A 21,300-nucleotide genomic window follows, 5' to 3' on the forward strand; every position below is an offset into this window, starting at 1 on the left:
ATTGGACAAGTCAGGCAACAGGTACTGGTTCTGCATAATTACATGTATGTATGGTGAGGGGCATGCAGAAATAATATGTTATCATATATTTTCAGCTAACGGTTCAGTCATTTTTATTTCATTAAATAACTGAAGTAAAGTCTTCTGTAACAGTACTGCATGTGGTCCTCAAAGTATTGTGGATGCAGGTGTATTTCGTACAATAACATACATTTTACAATTTGTTTCTTTATAGATGAAGGAATAGACACTCGGATTCATAGTCTCAAATTAACAACAGAAAGTGAAAGAGAACCAGGTCTTAATAAAGATTTATTCTCATCCTCAGAACTTATCAGGTACTTTCTGAATGTTTTCCCACAATTATGGCAGCATGCATTTGTGGCGTTGTTATCAACTTTTATCAGCATAGTTTTTCTAATAAATGGAATAAAAATTCACTGAGTGGAAAAATAGTTTGATTGAATCGCTCAACCCTTCTCAGTTTGTATAGTAGTGAGTGATTACATAGTAGTGGCATGACAAAAGCATGGCATCATAAATGTCAGTTATTAATTTTTTGATTTGGTTAGTCCAGTCAGATGCCAATCATAGATGTCGGCATCATAGATGCTGTTTATTAGATAGATTTGTATCATTGTGGTATCCGTAGCCCATTGTAACAGAGTGGTTAACAAATGCAAATTTCTCACAAGTACAGGTTTCCAAAGCTTGACGCTGTTGATTCTGCTTTGTTGTATAGAAGAGCACAAGCTTTGCTAAGGTTAGTTGAGTCTGGGTCATTTTTTTGATTTTATGTGCTGGAGTGAAGTGCAGTGTACTTGTATTCGCTTATAAAAATGCTTACAGAAATTCATTGGTCGATTTGATAATTGGAAATGTATTATTTTTATTCAAAGAGTAAATTATCTTAGTTTGTAGGTTCGTTATACACCCATAGCGAGGGTGCCCTATTTTTTTTGTTTGCACACATGTACAACGCAAAACTAGAGTTGGAAAAGTGTTTTTACATAAAATACTGCCTTTCTGTTAAACTCAAAAATGGATTTCCCCATTTCTACAGTAATGGATATTGATTTTTGTTCCAATCAGTAAAAATCTACAGTCACACTTTTGATCTGCATTTGACTATCTTTTCCATGTTAAAGATTTACTGAACTTCTGGACAGTGTCTTGCATTATCTTCTGCCTTCATGGAACTACTCTGCTGGCTCATTCAAGGATTTGGAGGTCAGTAAACTCTACAGTGTATTACTGTTACAGTAATTTTTCAATACACTGTACGTGCACTAACAAGCAAGGCCATCTTCTATGATGTTGATGAGTGTTGTGAAACTTGTAGTATCTGTTGGGCTGCCTGTGGCTGCCCAGAAAAGTATTTCAGGATAAGTTTTTGATGAAAATAGCAGAGGGGTGTGAGGACAAACAAAAGCTAGGAGTTATATCATTTGAATACAGGTTAAAGTAATTAATGCAAATGAAAGAGTGTTGCAACTGGCGACAGGGAATGAAAAGCAATCATCAGTAGATTCCTATAAGACATAAATACTGGAAATGGCGGTAAACATCGAATTTGGAAACACAAGCGCGCTTGACTGGGAAGGTACCCCAACTAGCATTGGTCCTATATGGTGACACTGGAAATGTTCCTTTGAGTTCTTCCTGGAAGCCAAAGGCCTACTGTAAAGGATTCCCAGAGGAAACCATTGCTCCTTCACTGTGCTGGGCGAGACATCCAGGATATTTTTAATGCCCTGACTCACCCAGGACTGGTTCCAGAAAGAGATTGCGAGTATGTGAATGCCACAAGGTCTTTAGACACACATTTTTCACGTCAGGTCAAAATTGCTTTTCAGCAACACCAGTTTCGAGAAGCAAAACGGGAAGAATCAGAGACAGCAGATCAGTTGATGCTTAGATTATTCCATCTGTTGGAGAACTGTGAATTTGGAGACGGCAAGGAAGAACTAATCCGTAATTAGTTAATTGACAAATGTAGGTCACGCAATCTTCGCAAGAAATTGCTTGAAGCAGGTAAAACACTTACACTATGAAAGGCGTGAGAAATTGCCAGGCCAGTGGAAGCAGCCGGAAATCAAGCCAGGTTGATCAAAAGCAATTCCAAGAGTGAAAGTGTTTGTGCATTGGATGACAAGCAACAGGTTTCTGACAAAAATAAAAGAGGGAATTGCTTCCGACGCAGGTTGGAAGGCCATTTTGCACGAGAACCGGAATGCAAAGCCAGATCAGCGACCTGCCAAAAATGTAACAAATTTGGACACATTACAAAGTTTTGTAGGACAAAAACCGCAGACTTAAACAAGAGAGAAAACGTTCACAATGTCACCAAAGATGGCAACTTTGTCTTTATAATTCAGTCAGGTGCCAGAGAAACACTGAAAATGGACATTGAACTTGGAGCATCGCAGCTGTGTGATGTGCTCATTGATTCAGGGTCCACTTGCAATGTTGGTGATAGGGAGACTTGGGGCAAACTCAAAAAGAAGAAAATAAGCTGCAAGTCATGGAAGTCAAAAAGGAAATTGTACTCTTATGGCTCGGAGGACCCAATCAACACTGCTGGTGAGTTTGAAGCTGAAATTTACTGTTTTATTTCACAGATAGACACTGTACTGGCTGTTATGAGGGAGGGCCACCCATATCCACGGTAGATTATGTCGTGTACATGTATCAACTCAATCAGAGTGCAGTATTCAGCAAACTAGATTTGAGATGGGGCTTTCATCAAACTGAGTTAGTAGAACAGTCCAGAAACATCACAGTGACTATATTTATCACCCACAAGGGGTTGTTTACATATAGGTACAAACGCTTGATGTTTGGTATTAGTTCTGCACCAGGGCCCTGTTGTTCGAAAGCCGATTAACTTAATCCAGGATTAGCATAAACTTTGGTTTAATGTTTTCAACTTTTAAGCTCATCTTTCTTTTGTTTATTTTTGGTTTTCAAGATTGACTTCCTCTAATGTAAAATGTTGCCAAATATCAGCCTTGTACAACATTTGGGAGTAGAGAAATAAACTCCTCGGTAATTTTTAAGTCTGTGATTAGCGTTAATCGGCTTTCCAACAACCGGACCCAGAGCTATACCAACACACTATCCAGCAAACATTCATTAGAAGGATGTGAGAGTGCTTACAACATCCATGACAATATCATAAATCATGGTCATACTGCTGAGGAGCTTGTTGTCAGGTTAAGGAAAACCTTTAAGTGTATTCAGGAAAAGGGACTGACCTTGAATAGAGACAAGTGTGCATTCAGCATGTCAAAGCTGATATTCATGGGTTATTTTATACTGTCCAACCAAGGGATTGGGCCAACAGAGTCACGTGGAGAAGCAGTGATTGGTTCCAGAGAGCCACAGAACACAGGGGAGGTACAAAGTTTCTCAGGCTTGTGAACTTTAGCGCCAGGTTCATCCCCAACTTAGCAAGGATTGCTGAACCACTTCAGAGGCTGATAAGGAAGGACACTCCCTTTGTGAGGGGCGTAGAGCAACAAAGCGCTTTTGATGCGCTAAAATGCAGCTTGGCAAAAGCCGAAACCCTGGCATATTTCGACAGCAATGCCAAAGAAACCAAGCATGTCACAGGTGCCAGCCCTGTGGGATTGGGAGCGGTATTTACCCAGGTTCAAGGAGGTTGTGAGCGGGTCGTGGCGTACGCAAGCTGTAGTCTGACAGATGTGGAACGTAGTATTCTCAAACAGAGAAAGAGGCCCTCTGTCTTGTTTGGGGTTGTGTGTGGTTTCACACTCACAACACTAGAGTTGATTTCACCTTGCTGACCGACCACAAGCCCCTTGAAGTTTTGTATTCTACAAATTCCCTAAACTTGGCAAGGGTAGAACGCTGAGTCCTGCGAGTCCAAGGATACAGACTCCAAGTGCGGTACATGCCAAGTCAATAGAACATTGCTGACCCACTTTCATGTTCAGTTTGTAGCTGAATCGTCAACTCCAGAATCAATGTCTGTACGGGAGGTTGAAGAAGAATAATGGGTCAATCCAGGAATTTCATAGTTAAGAGAATGCATCACCACATCAGGGGAATGGGATAATGAACCTCCACAGTACAAAGCTGTCAGGAATGAACTTTCTGTATGGGGGAAGCTAGTTTTAAGATGTTTCAGGATTACTGATCCCAAGGAAATTTCGGAACGGGGTATTAGACTTAGCACACAAGGGACATCAGGAATTAACAAAGAACAAACAGAGACTCTGCACCAAAGTCTGGTGGGGATGAGTTGAAGCCAATGTAAGAGCTGTCATGGCTGCCAGTTGGTTGGACTACATACACCACCAGAAGCCTTGAAACACACGGAGTTCCCCAGTCAGCCCTGGCAAGACCTAGAGACTGATTTGATGTGCCCCTACCTTTTCATGGAATATGTATTCGTTGTTGTAGACTGCTGTAGTCGTTACTCTCAAGTCTGTGACGTCCACCAACATTATTGATTGCCCAAGTGAATATCCACAGTTGCTAAAAACAGATAATGGGCCACAGTTCACATCTGAGGAATTTGGGACATAGTTGGAAACAAACTGCATCACACCTCCACACCCATGTGGCCCCAAGCAAAACATTAATGGGGAAGTGGAACGACAAAACAGATGCCTATTCAAAATCTTGAAAATTACCCAAGCAGAAAAGAAGAGTTTAGGTGCAAAGATTAGGAAATTCTTAACATCCTACAGGACCACACCCCGTAGCAGTTCCAGAGTATCACCAGCCAAACTTTTATTTAACAGAGAGATAAGGTTCGAAGATCCCCGAGTCAACAAGATGCAATTACATCAACAGTGAAGCTCGAGACAGAGATTCAGAAATGAAACAGAGGAGGCCTGACTATACCGTCTAAAGGAGGGGAGCGCAGGAAATGATCTCGCTCCTGGCGATCAAGTGCTCGTTAAACAAAAGAAGGAAAACAAGTTGTCAACCACTGTTGGAGATGTCTTGTACAAGGTCACCAACAAATACAGCAACAAGGTCACAGTAACGGCACCTGAACGAGTTGACTACAGGAGAAATGTAACTGAGGTAAAAAAGTACCTGGAAGCAAGCAATGGACCAGACCAGCCAGGCAAAGGGGTTTTTGCAGAGGCAGAGGTTCTAGAGTCACCCCCAAGGCCCACTAGAGAAAGGAGGACACTAGAGTACCTTAAAGACTACGAACTCCATTAACAAAGTACTTTGACAATTGTGAACTCTCGTGATGTTTAGGAGTAGAACACTTTGAGTTACTGATACTTAAGTTTCACTGTGAACTCAGTTTACTCTTGGATAGCGTTTCAGGTCAAATGTTTAGTTATTTCAATCATGTTGATATTTTGTAAATTATGTTATTTAATACTTTGTCCCTTAGAGAAGAGAAGTTATAGTATCTGTTGTGGCTGCCTGTGGCTGCCCAGAAAAAGTATTACATGACAGGTTTTCAATGAAAATAGCAGAGTGGCACAAAGACAACAAAAATTTAGGGGTTACATCATTTGAATATGGTGTAAATGCGAATGAAATAGTGTTACAACACTGTTTGGTTTTATCTGGGACATTTGATTTTCAGGGTTGTGGACAGAAATTCCTTGCTTTAAGTTCCAATTTCCTTTCTCCACTACATGTACTTCGCTAATGTACATGTAGATGACCAACTGGTTTGCTTCTCGCCAGTTTGTATTCATACAAATGTAACTCTGTTGTAGTTTTTCTTCTCTTTTTGTTTGACTAACATATGATGCCTCTGATTCTTTCTTGTCCTTCCCCACTGCATTTATGCATTTGTATGCAGTAAAGTCAATTAATGAATATAATAATTAAAATGCCTATTTTCTTTTGTGGTTCACTAGGCAATTCGTCAACTTCTTCCCTTGTCAAACCACAGAACAATGCTAATTGATAAGGTCCTAAGGGATTCTCAGTCCTGGTAAGTGTGCTGAGCACCTAAATAAATCAAAATTTTACTTGCAAATTGATTACCTTGTGGCAGCATATACGTGCCTGTTCCAATTTTTTTCGTTTTTATAAATTAACGCCTGTGTCCCAAATGGAGGTTGGGTGCTCAAGGATCTGGGGACTGGTACCAACGACCCAAACCCAGGTCGGTGGAACACCCCATAAGCCTGCCCTACCGGCAACCCAGCCACGAGCCCCGCCCGCCACACCAGACCCCAAATCAAGCACCCGTCACACTGAACAGTGAGTTCAATGGAAAAACTATAAAGGAGGGGCCCTGACTCCCCTGAGTAGGGAGAAGAGGGCGGGGAAATACTTGAAAGCACCCGAGCGCCAACACACTGAACGCTGAGCCAAGCAGAACCACGAGGACATGTGAAGGCACACACATAATATGCAAAAGGACCGCTGACTGCTAGAACTGCCAGAAGACACCACGGACAAGCCCCGCATGCAAATAACACACGCACACACTACGAAACACTGAAGGCACACCCCCAAAATACTGATAAACCCTAGTAAATTGATAATATTTATTACTGTTTTCTGCTTCTGTAGTTCACCAGCACACATGCCAAAGCTTTTTGTCAACCGACGTGCAGCAGTTGAACACAAAGCAGACCCAGCACAGGATCCAGATGCTAAACGGTCAATTTTTAATCAGGTTTGAGTTGCAGAATTGTTAGTTGAGATGAAGTCTTTACCTTTGTACGTAAATACATGTAGTCACCTTCTAAATCAGTGTTCTTATGGTATCATGACTTCTGATATCTTTTTACAGTTGTATGAAGGTTTAAAGCAAGAGAAGTGTGGAGTAAAGCTTGATTACAGGTTGGACAATAATATTGTTTTAAAGGGAAGGGATCAGTGTGTATTCTTTAACCTATTAATCTGTTAAGCATGTGTAGCAACTGTATTTTATTTGTTTTGTTGTAGGTGGTCAGCAAGGTATGATCAGTGGTGGGAATGTAAATTTCTGTCAGAAGGAATTATTGATCAAGGTTAGTTGCTATCACGTTCGCTTAATTTGCCATGTTGCAAGTTACACTAAATAACCCTAACACAACAGGCCTGTTGCCAGACAACTTTTGTGTTGTGGTACATTCACCCAATTTCGGTGGTCACGATGCCAATGTAAAAAATAATGTTAAAGAAGTTGCAAGCTTGTTTTCCACATCAAACTTGAATTGCGTTCACTCTTTTGAGCCAACAGCAGTAGTGTAAGATATGAGAACTTATTGGGAAATGTTTTCATTTTTTTTTTTCAGGGGGTGGGTTTAGAGACTCTTTGGCAGATATGGCTGAAGAGCTTTGCCCAAGTTCAACTGATGCACCTCTTCCTCTTTCCTTCTTTGTCCGCAGTCCCAATCAAGTAAGTGCATGTAATGTAGTTACTTTTGTATATGTTGACCTATATTCCCCAAATGCTGTTGCAGTAAAACACCTTGTGGAAAATATAGGAAGGAGCCCTTTCTGTTGCTGCAGCCCTCTCCTCTATTCAATTTCTCTTATCCTTATAAATCCTCTCAAGCATGCCTCTTTACTTCCTTACATGTACATGTATCTGTTGCATTAAACTCCCTTCCTCCATTTCCTTTTTAATTGATCCAATCGCACACCCTCTTTAATTTTCTTCCACGTTTTATTGCTTATCCACAGCTTACTCAGCCTTCTTGACCTTCCAGTAACTTTTGCTGCAACATCTCTGTACATTACCAGTATCAAGATCTGGTTGTGCTCTTCTTGGAATCTTCCGAATTTCCTTGTGTTTCAAGCCTGTTTTTCATGTCAATGTTGTATCTCTTACTTATCTCTTTGCTTGCAGCTTTCATAGTACCTTCCTCAAACCTTTCCCTTGCTTTTGTGTTCCCCTCAACCTATAGAAATTCACATCCTGGTTCTCACAAATTCCTCAATATAATTTGTTAATGAATATTTTATTATTCATCCCAGCCACTCATGGCTAATGAATGTTTCAAGTAATACAGCCAAAATTATTATTTTTTCCAAATGAAAGCATAGTTTTTATTTGTCATTGGTTGCTTTACTGAAGGACCAAGTCTCCTTCCTGAAATCTTTCAATATCCTTGCAGATGAACAGCTTTGTGCTTTTGGAATGTGTGATATTTGTGCAGGGCATGACCTGAACATGTGTGTTTTGCAAAAAAAAAAAAAAAAAAAGCATAAATTACCTCCTTTGAATCATGACATCACCGTCCAGTATAAACTCCCAGTTCTTTCAGCTATTGACTTACACGTAGGTACAGAGGAGGGACCTGAAATTCAGACTATTGTTCAACTTGGCTAATAATATTGGTAACATTAATTTTGTGAAAGGTGCAAGTGTCCTAGGCCACACCTGCAGTTCTTTCTGCCTTTATGTCTTGAGACTTAGTGTACTCATGGATGCACTTCTCTCTTTCTAAATGTTAAACCACAAAGAAAATATTATTATTTTAACCCTTATGTGACTTCCTCAGTTTGTGTTTAATCTGTTATCAGCTGCATGACTCTTCAAATGTAAACAGAGATGCATATTTTCCCAATCCATCTTGCAAGCAGTTTGGCAAGTACGAATGGATTGGAATGCTAATGGGAGCGTGTGTTAGGAGCAGCAAGGAACATTTGGTATGGTTCACATGGATTATGTGCCATTCATTTTTGAGTTTTAGATACTATTATCAGATTACATATTCTGTGAGAAAAAAAAAATGAGAAATTGAGCACATCAATGAGGGACTCGTGCATTAGTCTTATGGTACGTTCTCTCGTGATAAATATTAAAATTTATTATTGCTTCCTAAACCTTATCTTCTCCTTTCTTTTTATTTGATGCCCTCGAACGTATTTCAGTTTCTTGAATTTGCTAACAATTATATAGAGTCCCTTGGTTTTCACTGACATTACCATTTAATTTAGGTGATTCGAGAAGTTACATTCTGTAGTGTAATTGCCCGACTTTTTGGTGTTCATTTCTTGCTAGGTTCTTTCTCTTCCTTCTTTTGTTTGGCGTCAGTTGGTTGGTGAAAAGGTTACTTGGTCACGTGATTTTATGACTGTCGATTTAGCACAGGTTGGTAAAATATGTGTTACTTTGTACTTTATGGAGTTTCAAAACCTACATTAGGTTGTGTGGGTCACTCAAAAGGGAGGAGCTCAAATAATTATTGTCAGTGTGCCCATTGCAAGGCCAGTATATAACACTGAGATATCCATCCTTTACTATTGCCGAACATAGTGTAGGCTCTTTAACGTTTCACAATGTTGCCAGCAAGGGTTGTGAGACAAAGTGTTAAACAATGTAGTACTAGTAGAAGTGTATGCATTGTCATTTTGAAGTTGCTGTTAATATTACACGATACATTCTACATAACGAGGCCTCGTATTTGATGGCTGGATCCCTTGTAAACTTTGAGAAAAAAAAATCAAGTTGTTTCTGGTTGATTGCTGCATAGGAATGCGTCAAGTGTCTCAGATTTTGTAGTAAGCAAGTCTTGATTTCAGCGAGGTATCTAAAGCACCATAGTTAGTACTGCCCTTTTAATGTATTGATTAATGTCTTTTTTTGTTATTACATGTAGGTCAAGTTACTTGAGTCACTAGAATCAATGGATAAAGATTCCTTTGATATGAAATTTGGAGGAGTCCTTACTTATACAACGGTAACGCTGTTTTGTTTTTTGTTTTTTATGAAACAGTTTTCCATTCAAGATAACACAAATTTACTTTTTGTTAACCAAACCTGAATTGCCTAGACTGCTTGGCTGATATCATAAGTTTACATGGACATGAAATGGTTGAACGGATGGTTTAAGTCAAACTAAGCACGAGTACATTGCATCGCAAATGAATGAAGGGGGTAGTTTCTAAAGAAACTGTGGTGCTGCGTCGGTGGCGAATCCAAATCGGTCTGACGAAGGGCTAACGCTCGAAACGTCAGCTTTTAGAATCTCTGTACGGTGGTCAATTTACGTTATAAAAATGCTATCAACTCCGTTGATAAAACCAAAGTCTTGTATACATGTACATTGCATCGCAATTTAGCATGAATTGCAGTAGTTGGAAATCTTTGAAACGACATAAATTAATTCGAAATCTCTTTAAGAGGAAAAAACCTTAAACATTGGCATTATTTTATGGAAACACGTTCTCTGAGTTTTGGTTCTTCGGCACAATGGGCTAATGCCCTACCAAGTGTGCAAATAGAACGGCCGCCATAACTAAACCTCGTTTTGTTTGTTGTAGGTTTTAAGCGACAGCACTTTAGTAAACCTTGTTCCTGGTGGTGTTGACAAGTTCGTTGATTATGAAGACAGAATAGAGTATATCAAACTGGTGCAAAGTTGTCGCATGTCTGAAGGCAAACAACAGGTAAAGTATTATAATATAATACGATAATATGATGATGAAGACGGTAATGTAATAATAGTAATTGTTATGGACACTTATTGATATCGCGGTTTTACATGATCAATAGCATAGCGAGACTAGTCCTAGGCTATGCTACATGTAGGTAATTTATAAATATGAATGTTCAGTTAGACTATTCCTTTCAACGCTCTGCTCCGTTCTTCGTATCTCTTATAGGTATAAAAGTTCTTAACTACTTTATTATTATTGTTGTTGTTGTTATTATTATTATTATTGTTTATCTAAAACCTCCGATGATATTTTTCTTATAAAAAATTGTATCACTTATATCGTATGGAAGGTGGGTGTCTGAGACATCCAGGAGCTTCAATCCCCCCCTTCTTCCTTTATAAATCGTCACACTGCAGGGGAGACACTGATAAAGAGTGGAAAGGGGAGAGATGGAGACTACAAAATTCCCCCGCTCTAACATACACTGCAAGCGGTACATGGCACAAAATTGTGTATACGCATTGGCGCATGAGCACGAGGCATCCTGACGCTTTCACAGTTACTTAAAACTGCGCCAGTTTTATTCTCGCGCATCTGCTTACAAACTCAGCACCCTACCTGTGGTCCTTCTCTACACATTCTTTAATCTGAACCGTAATTTCTGTTGCCGCATCAAAATGCTGATAGCACTCTTTGTTATCGTTATGGAGGGAGTTCATTATGAACTGCAGGTTCTTTCAATCAACAGATCGAGGCAATTAGACGAGGTTTGCTGAAAGTTCTTTCCCAGGCTGTGCTCGATCTTCTAACCTGGCAAGAACTGGAGAGAAGAGTATGTGGGGATCCTGAACTTTCGGTCGAAGCACTAAAGAAATGCAGTGAGTTTCGCTGTAGATTTGAGTTGAGCCTTATAAATTAAGGACACCATCCAGACTCAAACAAAAGCACCCGTTTAGCTTATTAAACATCTCTGCAGGAAAGTGTTTGTGAACTACCACAGTTTGGGATTCCATTGAGGCGCGCAGCATAAAAAAAAATCATGTGATGAAAAATGGTGCTCTGGAACTTTCATGTGGATCATTTACATGGAAGGCCACTGAAATAATAAAAAGCCACAGTTGCTTTGTGCAGCATTACTCTAAATGTTCTGAAAGACTAAGAATTCTCAGTAAAATGATTGGCATTGCCAATGAACACGGGAAAATAAGTAACTATAAATTGTTTAAAAAAAGTGTTTTAAAGATAGACCTGACTAGCCGCTGCTCCTAGAACTGATTAAGATGAAATATATTTTTTCTCTCAATATTAATAAGTTTTTAAGATTTTTTTCTTGTAAATCATTATATAGTATATATGTAATTTTAGATTTTGTGATCTTAATAGTGATCTGTATTTTTATATTGTATTTTAATTTATTTCTTATTTATGTTGTGACTAGACCTGTAAAGTAGCTTTATAGCAAAGTGTCAGTCACTTTAATAAAGTCGTATTCGTATAAAGTCGTATTCTCATGTCAAGTTTTTTCTTAGCTTTACAATACAGCTTTCAGTTTTAAAGGAGGCCGGTGATAGTTTTACCACTAACGAATGGTTCACCACTTTGTTCTATAGTGCAATATGAGGATATTTCGGAAAATGACAAACGCGTCAAGTATTTGTGGAAAGCCTTAGAGAATTTTACTAATGGTAAGAATGGTTTTCGTTTGAGCTAAATTTAGACGATTCGAGATACCAGATATCACGTTACTTCGTGTGAAAATGTGCTGAATGCACCAAATAGAATTTCCCAGCGTCCAACGGACGCTCAATTCATTACCCAGCTACAAGAACCTTTACGAAAGCAAGGTCAATTACTTGGTCCGTGTGACCTTGCATTTGCTAGTTTTATCAGTTGCAATGTGTATGTACAAGTATATAGAGGTTTCATTTGCTCTATGTACTAACGAATGAACGGAAAGGGGTTGGAACATAAATGTTTTCCCATGGAAACTACGGAGTCCCCGTCAGAGAATTGACTCAGCAGGTCGTGGGTTCCAATGACGTCAGAGATTCTACATCTGTCATCCTTACCGTTTATCCTCCATATCTGAGAATTCATTAGATTTTTATAATTCGCTGGTCAATTGTTTGTGTTATCGTTTTTTTCATCAGGGTCCATAACATCTTTGGTACGTTTTCTAAAGGGCATTGATTCCCCAAGGCTTACTTACAAAGGAGGGGGGGGGGGGGGGGGGGAAGGGAGAAAGGGGGTCGGGGAATAGAGAAGGAAAAGATAACAGCTGATTGTGTTGTATGCTATCTGGTTTAGATGATCGTAGTCGCTTTTTGCGTTTTGTGACCGGAAGAAGACGACTACCAGCCCCACTTTTCATCTGCCCAGGAAGAAGGTAGGAGATGGTATAGTACGTTAATCCAAGTGTTGTAGTGCGAAGAAGTCAAGAAGTATGTTCTTGTAGCCATCTACTACGTGTCAAAGTGATTTTCGTCTTGAGCATCATTTTGGTGTCAAAGGAAACTAGAGGAATAATATTTACAATTAATTCAGGAACACCGGTTGATCTGGTGGGATTTTTTCGCCGGAAATATTTCCGTTGAGATTTGTTTCGTGATGGAACAACTGGTTGTCCCATTCAAATGGTAAGCACCGTTTACTTAATTTGCCTTATACAGTAAGTTGGTTTTTCGCCGTGGTAACAATTAGTATACTTAATCAACAATTGTGTCGACGAATGCAGGAACGACACAAAACAACGCGTTCAGTGAGCTAAAGCGATGGCTCTGCAAGCTCAACACTTGCGTTTCAGATGTAGGTACATTTCCAGTTTTTGGAAAGTAAATTGATGAAATGGACCCTTTTCTTGCCTTGCAGCTCCATTAAAATTGATTCACTCCCTGAGGCGGCCACATGTTCCAGTACGCTGTTTTTGCCGGAATATTCAAGGTATGTTTTTCTCTAAAAGACAAGTTGTACAGATGATAATGAAGATTAACATTGTTGATGACGATGATGTGGTTATTTTGATGTTGACGACTGAGTTTCTTGTCGTTGTTGATTGTGATGACGTCAATCTAGTTCATCATAACTGTAGCATGTTAGGTTCTGATGAGAGCAGCATTCGAATCATCGTACTTAGTGTCACGGTAAATAACCTCTTTTTTAGTATTTTTGGTGCAAGACGTATTTCAAATTCCCACTTCTTTGGATTCTTTTCTATTTTATTTTAATGTTTCATGTTAAGTAGCTCCAGAAACCCATAAGGGTTGAAACGTGTAACGCGCGTTCACAGCTTCCGAATATTCAGTGCGAACTGATTGGTTGAATGTCTCAGTGCTAAGTACCATATTTGGAAACCCCTCGCTCTTGTTGTTTCAAATATGGTACTTAGCAAATTGAATATTCAGAAGCTTGTTTCCCAGCACACAAGGGGCCGTTACACGTTTCAACCCTTATGAGTTTCTGGTAGCTCTTTATCCCTTATTAGTTCCTGTGAGCTACATCCATGCACACGTGACAAAGTTACTCATTGATTGATTCCTGATAACCATGGCAATGTGAGGATATTGACAGTGTAATTACCATGGAGTTCTAAGCAATGTTAATGATAATGATAGGAATTGTAGTAAGCGCCATAAATAAGAGAACGAAGAAATTAAGGTGGCTATCATCCACATACACTTCGCGTTGCATTCTCAGCTCAGACTATTTTACAACCCTCTTCTTTCTGTTTCTTTTTCTCATAATTACCTTTAGCGCCAGAGTAGCGGAGGAGAAGATTCGTTACGCCGCTTACAACTGTGTAGCCATTGATACCGATGTCAGTCCATGGGAGGAGTAGCTCGACATCTGACAAAATGCTACCCGATGAGAACCGTTGACTTTCGTTTTAGTTACCGGAGCTCCGACAAAATTTGAGTATTTTTGAACTCTGAGGAAATTTTTGATTAGCGGAATTCGTTCTCCTCGGCTTCATATTCATGTTGCACGAATTTATTTCTGCTTTACCGATGAGCCGGTGGTTTGGCACTTTTTCGCATTACGTTTTATCCGAAACAAACCTGAGACCATTTTGATGATCATCCAACATCGAATGCTTTTTACTAATATTTTCAACTGGAAGGACTTACGGAGTAGTTCTACACTTCTGTTTCATATTGGTCCAAATCTCTTGTATATCTGCTCTGTGCCACTCTAAAGTTACTGACAAGACTGTGGCGGTTGTTAGCTTCCTTCATACGCCTTTCCCTTGTTGTGATGTGCCTGGGGTAGGGGGAACACGCTACTGAGCCAACGGACGCTGAGGGGAAGGGGATGACCGCTCATTAAGTCTGCGGATATTGCAGTGTAAAATGTTGACCTGCTTTACTATACCATAAGCCAGGTCTGGACGAATATAATGCGCCCTGCACAGTTCTTTACAGACCGACAACAAACGTTTGTGTTGGCCTGTCTTCTTACTAAGTTTTCTCCGAAAATTCTTGATTTTCTTCAATAATAGCCATATGAAGGGGGCACAGCTTAGGGGTACAGTGACCATATACACCGGCCTTTTCGAGGCTTGATAGTTTGCAGAGGCGTTATTGCTAGTTAAAATTCAGTCACCTGACATTTTGCTTTATTCTTTAAATGAAATTGGTTTGTAAATCATGAGTTTTGTAACGAAACAATGTAAAGACAAACATATTAACGCAAATACATATATTTATAACTGAATTGAATTAGGTATTACATGCAGTCAGCTTTTCAGTCCAGTGAATACTCTATGGTTGTTGTATGTTGTACGTTTTTAAGAGTAATTGGGTACGTTGGTCTGCAACTTGATTTGACCCTAACCTTGACCAAACCAACTGGTAAATCTACTCATTGTCAACAGACCGCTAATTTCCAAACCGAGTCCTTTAAGTGTATGTAAAGAACTCCACTCACATCAACTTTGCTGGTGTAACTTTGTCAGGAATGGTAAGAAAGGCAAGCATTTTCTATTTTCGCGTTTAAATTCTACGATAGGCGCTGTCATTTCGAATTTGTTATATCATACGATTGCCTAACATAGCAGATTGGACTGGGTTGTCAATTATCGATGCCTATAAAAGAGCTCACGGCCGAAAGAAATAGGGGCAACTGTAATACAAGTGTATCTACGGCCTCCATGGGCCACGGACAATGGTGATGATGAAGATGATGATGGATGGGCATAGCCCAACTGCATTAAGCGCGTGGGGAGTATTACAATATTCTTGTAGGAATGTTATACTAAACTCTTACATATTTCACATGCATGGCTTTGGATAGTTTTCGCATATTAACACTGTCTATGGTGGTTGGGTCTTCTATTTCCGTGACTTGTTGTCGTCCTCCTCAAGTAGAAGATTGTGTAATGGACGTTTCCTGGCATAGCCTGTCGGCAGGTTCTATTTTACAGAATTCCTAGTGCGTGCGGCACGTGGAGAGGGAGGCGCTAAAGGGAAACTCTCACATCGCATGTCATCCATATTTGGTCATCAGTATGATTTACCTACGTTACGCAAGGCTCTCCGGTTTCAAATTTTGGATCTACGTTGTACATCTTTTCCAAGTTCCACGGCCTTGGTAATATCCTGCCTAGTAAATTATCAGAGTCTTCAAGTAGCGCCCTCAACTGCATTGCAACTCGTTTGTTGTTTACACTTCCTCCAAGCAAAGCGCAACAAACTCCGTAGGAGCACCATAAATACACTCGTCCACTACAAACATCTTTTAAATTGTGTAAGTGGCTCGGTATTTCATAAACTGGTTTGTCCGTTAGCAAGATGACAGCATCCGATTTTGAAATCCGGGTTTGAACCAGTGGTGCTGCTTTTTTACCCAAAGCTGCGGTGAACAGGGAGCGAGGCTCTTCAAGGACGGGATAAATTCTTCCTTTCGGTGTAGAAGCTGTTGAATAACAACAGAACAGAGTTACGTGTTTCCAAGTTGTGTACGCAGGGATTCAGAGGAAAGAGGTGGGGAGGGAGGATTGTTGAAAACCACAGGACTTTACAACAACGGGAACAGGTCCGTTGATAATGGTACAAGTATCAATGAATTAATATACGTGACCCCCTATTCTCGTATCCTGTAATCACTCTTTATTCAATGGTAATGACCATTATCGCCTGTGTCGCAAATGGAGGTTGGGTGCCCAAGGATCTGGGGACTGGTACCAACGACCCAAACCCAGGTCGGTGGAACACCCCATAAGCCTGCCCTACCCGCAACCCAGCCACGAGCCCCGCCCGCCACACCAGACCCCAAATCAAGCACCCGTCACACTGAACAGTGAGTTCAATGGAAAAACTATAAAGGAGGGGCCCTGACTCCCCTGAGTAGGGAGAGGAGGGCGGGGAAATACTTGAAAGCACCCTAGCGCCAACACACCGGATGCTGAGCCAAGCAAAAGGACATGCGCAGGCGCACGCAAAATATGCAAAAGAACCGCTGACCGCTATAACTGCCAGAAAACGCCCCGGAAAAGCCCCACATGCAAATAAACGCACACGCTAAAAAACTCAGCAGGCACACCCCCAAAATACTGATAAACCCTAACGCTACGCAACGCCACGCCAGACAAACTGTGCAACTTGCTCCCAGTCGTTAACTAAGTTAAATTGCATTTAACCCTATGTAATCTCGTCATTGCTTGCACGCAAACTGAACCTTCACACGTTTACGACCATCGATAAACACTGAAATCCCGTATTAATTAACCCCTTCACGACTGGTCAAGTCTTTGTGCTTCTTTTGAAGCCAACCTACCTTTGCTTCTTACATCGTTTAAATACATCTACAACCAGTGATTAAGCAAAATCCAACAACAAAAGCTTTGTAACAGTTTTAAAAGGGGCTTAACACAACACTACTTGCAGTTAAAGTCGTCGTTAACCTGTCTGTAAATGCTTGTTGGCAAATGTGGAGTGAATATCGCTTATAATTTGCATGAGGTTCTTTCTTTTTGGTGGTGTAAAAGCAGTGACTGATTCGACCTGGCAACACATTTGGACGGACTGACACTAATCCTTTTGTTGGTAAACAGTCAAGAGAATCAGTCTTCACGAATTTTATTTAAGTTTGCCAATGCATTGAAACTTAGCTTCTTCGTTGACTACAGTATATTGCCGTAGTGCCAATGGGTAAGGGAAAAACTCAACTTTCTCAGCCTCATCCTGTGGGGAGACACGTTTCCAAGTTTTTTTTTTGCAGGGAGGGAGGATCCATGTTGATGGATGTGTTGTACATCGGTATGTGACCTATTGTTCTTTATAACCCTGTACTCGGCATCCATCTCATTTAACATCTTTACATTGACATTTGAAAATCTCATCAAATAGTATTTTTTTGGAAAGATAGCGTTCCGCAAACGCTGCACTGGAAGCCCTCCCGTGGGTAAACCCCCGCCTCCCGAGCTCGTTGCTCTTGGCATCTTAACTTTGCGATCACCAAAAAAACGGTACAAAACGCTTGCTCAGTAGAATCGGCTAAAATCCAAAAAGTCTGAATGTAAATCATTTCCATTCACGATACTTTAAACTCATTCTTTCCGTCTGATGGTGCTTCTGACCAACGGGATTCAGGATATTCCTGATTCGGATGAGAATCACGCCCAGACGCCAACTAGTACATCGTATCATGACAAGAGAAGTATTAAACTTAACACTAAAATGTAAAGTGTTTTAAAAAATGAAGTTTGGAACTTTGATTTGAGATGTAAGAACGTGATTTTAAAAAGAGGGTCAGGAATCTCAGCTATCGGCTTAAGTTTCACCCATTTTTCAGCTGTCATGCAGCTCAATTTTTGGCCATTTCTCAGGTAACACTTAAAAAAACAGATCAACACAATTCTCAGCTATCAGTTAAAAAACACATCGTTTCTCAGCTAACAGTTTAAAATTTGGCCGAATCTCAACTATCAGTTAACCCCATCCATACTCTAAAAATAACACTAGAACTAAGGCTGCGAGAACTTGAGATTACGCGTACATTGTATCTTTTTTCTGTGGAGAAGCTGTCAAAGAGGTTGAGCGTGAACTGTATTTAAGGCTGTTTTACAGTCCTCAAGATCGCGAAATATTTTGGTGAGCTAGGCATGCGCATTTGCACGCCCAACAAAATGAAAGATTAACTTGAGAAGAATCGTACACTTGTTGACCTGTTCAAATATTTTGCATTTTTTGTGCTTATTTGAAAATGGCAAAAAGAAGAAAATGATTCTCAAAACGTAAAGTTCTGAAAGTCAAAGAATTATCAAGTTTCTATATAACGCCGGTCTTAGAAAGAGAGGGTTTTTAAAAATCATAATTTTATGCACAAGCCCTAACTTCTTCGACCGTGTGGCAAACTTTCAAGCTTAAGTGTTCAGCAAGGGCTATTTTTACTTGCCTGCTGCAATAAAGTGGGCCGTTCACCATTCAGCTTGCATAGCCTTTCTAATTACATTTACATTCACGACTATTCTGTAAACGTCATAACAAAACTTCAACTCAAGTCACTGGTTACATTATGTAAATTCGAAATAATCATTTGCCAAACTGCACTCACCAAACAAAGTAACACCGTGTCCCTCATCACGGATTCGTTTGACAATCGACTGGGCGTATTTTGGGTTATTCTCATGAAACTCAAAATTCAAAAACACGACGAGGTACATTCTTCAGTCGCTATGCTCTCCTGATCTGCAACATAAAAAAAGAAGATTGTGTGATGTGCATGAAACTTGCAGAAACCAGAGATGTTATTTTGCCTTGACAAGTAACAACATGTTTTGCTGTAAGGCCAAGAAAAACAACCCGATTCGGTTGGTAGAACGTTGTCAAAAGAGTTTAACCAGAGAGTATAGAAGTATTGTTACATGTGAAGTAGTTCTTAGAGAAACAATTTTAAACCTAGCCAGCAGAACTATTCACAAAATGTAACATAAGTTAAATGGTTTTCCGTAAACCAAGTATTCTGTTCAGACGGCGACGGGGTCAACCATCGAAATGACATCAAAGTCGGCTGGTGGTTTTGCACAAACGCCGCATGGTGTCCAAAGAACTTAAAGAGAGTGAAGTCTGTTGTATCCTTGTCAGCAATTTCTTGGCGTTGTACACATTAAAAAATCTACCAGAATTTTCGTCTACCTCAGAGGGCCACCTGGTTTTGATGCCAAAGTACTGCAGAGCAACAAAAATTCTCACCAAGAGATTTTGACACCTGTGTGCACGTTTAGACCGATCACGTAAAGTTCCTATGTCCCGGCAATGTTTTAAGTCTTACGGTTTGAAAGAGTTGATCATATTGTTATTTCTTCCACCCTAGGGCTTGCGTTCGTTCACTCAAGCTGTTTCGTTTGTCCCTTAACGGGTGAAACAAAAAGATTGGAGGCTTTTGCATGCACAGGGGCGATCAAGGGGCAACAAATGAATCGTTCGAAGGGTTGCTTTTGTATTCGTGTGGTGGAGTTTCTAAGAAGTACTGAAAGTTGTGAGTCCTTCTTCTGTGGTGAAGACAGAAGTGTTTCTTTTTGGTTACTGGTACAGATAAGTCTCGGGATCAAATTATTTTTCCGTGTCAGAGGTTATAAAATTGATAAATACTGTGACATGGTCTACTAATTAATTAATTACATGCAATTGGCCTCCGTCCTCTGCCACAATCGTTGATAGGGCCAGCCTAAAATTTAAACTCAACAGAACTCGCAAAACGAATGAAATTTATAGACAAGTTACGTTACAGATCAGGAATGTTGCCTTCATTCTTCAGGGTTTGCTAATAATACTGTCAGCACGATGTTATTTTCTCGTTCATGGTTGGTTGGAATCAAGTGCAGGTTGACAGTCAATTAGTCAATTAGATTAGGTCAATTTCACATACTGCTGCCCAATATTTCGTACGATTTGCGCGGTCAAAGAATTTTCGGTTCCGGGGATGTATGAAATGAGTGTTTGTAATTAAAAACTCGAGTATAAGAGATAGAGTATAAGGTGGCAGCAATGATTTAGAAGTGTCAGGTGATGACAACAGATTTTATTCTTTGGCGAAACCCGCCAATGTTCTTCGAGAAGTAAAGGCTCCTCCTTCATTTTTGTCATCATTGTACTAAAGTGATGGCACTCTTTCATTACCCTATGCACCGCTTTGTCGTGGGATTAAATTTGTTTTTAATCCAGTTCGTAATAATGTGCATGTGTTGTGTTGTAGCACATGCCGTGATGAAGTTCAAATGAAATTAGGTCAAGGATGTGATAAAAGTGCACTTGCAAAAAACTCGAGGTTCGTGTTTCGCGGAAAAAAAGGAATACGAAATTTGAAATGAGGAATAATACGGGTTTGTTTTTTTTTTTCATTCTACAAGTTTATTCGCACCCGCGCTTACTTCACCTAATTTCGACAATAGTGAATGTGGCTGTCAGGATTTTCCTTTCGTGGGAGGCACAAAATAGTCCCTTCTGTTTCTATTCCTACGTTGGAGAAACTCAAAATCACTCGGGTAGGGCTGAAGAAAATGATTCTTTACGCAATTGCAAAAATTTGCGTTCATAACTGCGAAGATCACAGCTTCGTAAGTTAAGATTCTGCCTTATGTTTGTTTTCTAATCATGAATAAAAATTTTACAGTTTCCACAGAACACAGGTATTATATCGTTTGAAGATGTCACGTACTCACCACATGCAGGCTAATTTGTAGGAACTTAAGCCATCTTTTCCACCTCAACAGAAATTTCACCTGTGGATTTGATAACTTTATTTGGAGGCGTGCGAGGGAAATAAGGAATTTTTGTATACTTGAGCAGAAATCGTGTGAAGAAAAACGCAACAGGGAACATCCTTTTGTTTCAATCCAGTACTTTGGACCAAGTCATAAACATTGCACGTGTAAAACAAGTGATTGCTCTGTTGACATTAGCGTCATCCAAGCGATACTGGGAACTAGGTTATTGGGACCACCAGGGTCGTATGGAGACGGTGAAGTTGTGG

General features: G+C 40.0%; 1 protein-coding gene and 1 long non-coding RNA gene across 2 annotated transcripts in view; one reads left to right on the forward strand and one right to left on the reverse strand.

The window, feature by feature from the left end:
• The window catches only part of LOC137973835 (E3 ubiquitin-protein ligase HECTD3-like), a 27,561-nt gene extending 11,318 nt beyond the window's left edge, over nt 1-16,243 (forward strand). Inside the window, exons 7-23 of the mRNA XM_068820723.1 lie at nt 236-338; nt 701-763; nt 1,149-1,230; nt 5,865-5,941; nt 6,529-6,634; nt 6,752-6,801; nt 6,907-6,971; nt 7,239-7,342; nt 8,473-8,598; nt 8,954-9,043; nt 9,552-9,632; nt 10,216-10,341; nt 11,081-11,210; nt 11,943-12,017; nt 12,640-12,718; nt 13,201-13,272; nt 14,083-16,243. Coding sequence (XP_068676824.1) covers nt 236-338; nt 701-763; nt 1,149-1,230; nt 5,865-5,941; nt 6,529-6,634; nt 6,752-6,801; nt 6,907-6,971; nt 7,239-7,342; nt 8,473-8,598; nt 8,954-9,043; nt 9,552-9,632; nt 10,216-10,341; nt 11,081-11,210; nt 11,943-12,017; nt 12,640-12,718; nt 13,201-13,272; nt 14,083-14,167 — 1,514 coding nt within the window. The 3' untranslated portion in view covers nt 14,168-16,243. The remainder of the gene's footprint in view (nt 1-235; nt 339-700; nt 764-1,148; nt 1,231-5,864; nt 5,942-6,528; nt 6,635-6,751; nt 6,802-6,906; nt 6,972-7,238; nt 7,343-8,472; nt 8,599-8,953; nt 9,044-9,551; nt 9,633-10,215; nt 10,342-11,080; nt 11,211-11,942; nt 12,018-12,639; nt 12,719-13,200; nt 13,273-14,082) is intronic.
• On the reverse strand, nt 16,104-21,177 carry LOC137973837 (uncharacterized). The gene is made up of 3 exons (XR_011117328.1): nt 20,990-21,177; nt 18,883-19,016; nt 16,104-16,242 (listed from the first exon to the last, which is right to left on the reverse strand). It is a non-coding gene; the product is annotated as an uncharacterized lncRNA (long non-coding RNA).
• Nucleotides 21,178-21,300: the final 123 nt, after the last annotated feature.

Source organism: Montipora foliosa, chromosome 10 (genome assembly GCF_036669935.1).
Source record: "Montipora foliosa isolate CH-2021 chromosome 10, ASM3666993v2, whole genome shotgun sequence".
Classification (NCBI taxonomy): Eukaryota; Metazoa; Cnidaria; class Anthozoa; order Scleractinia; family Acroporidae; genus Montipora; species Montipora foliosa.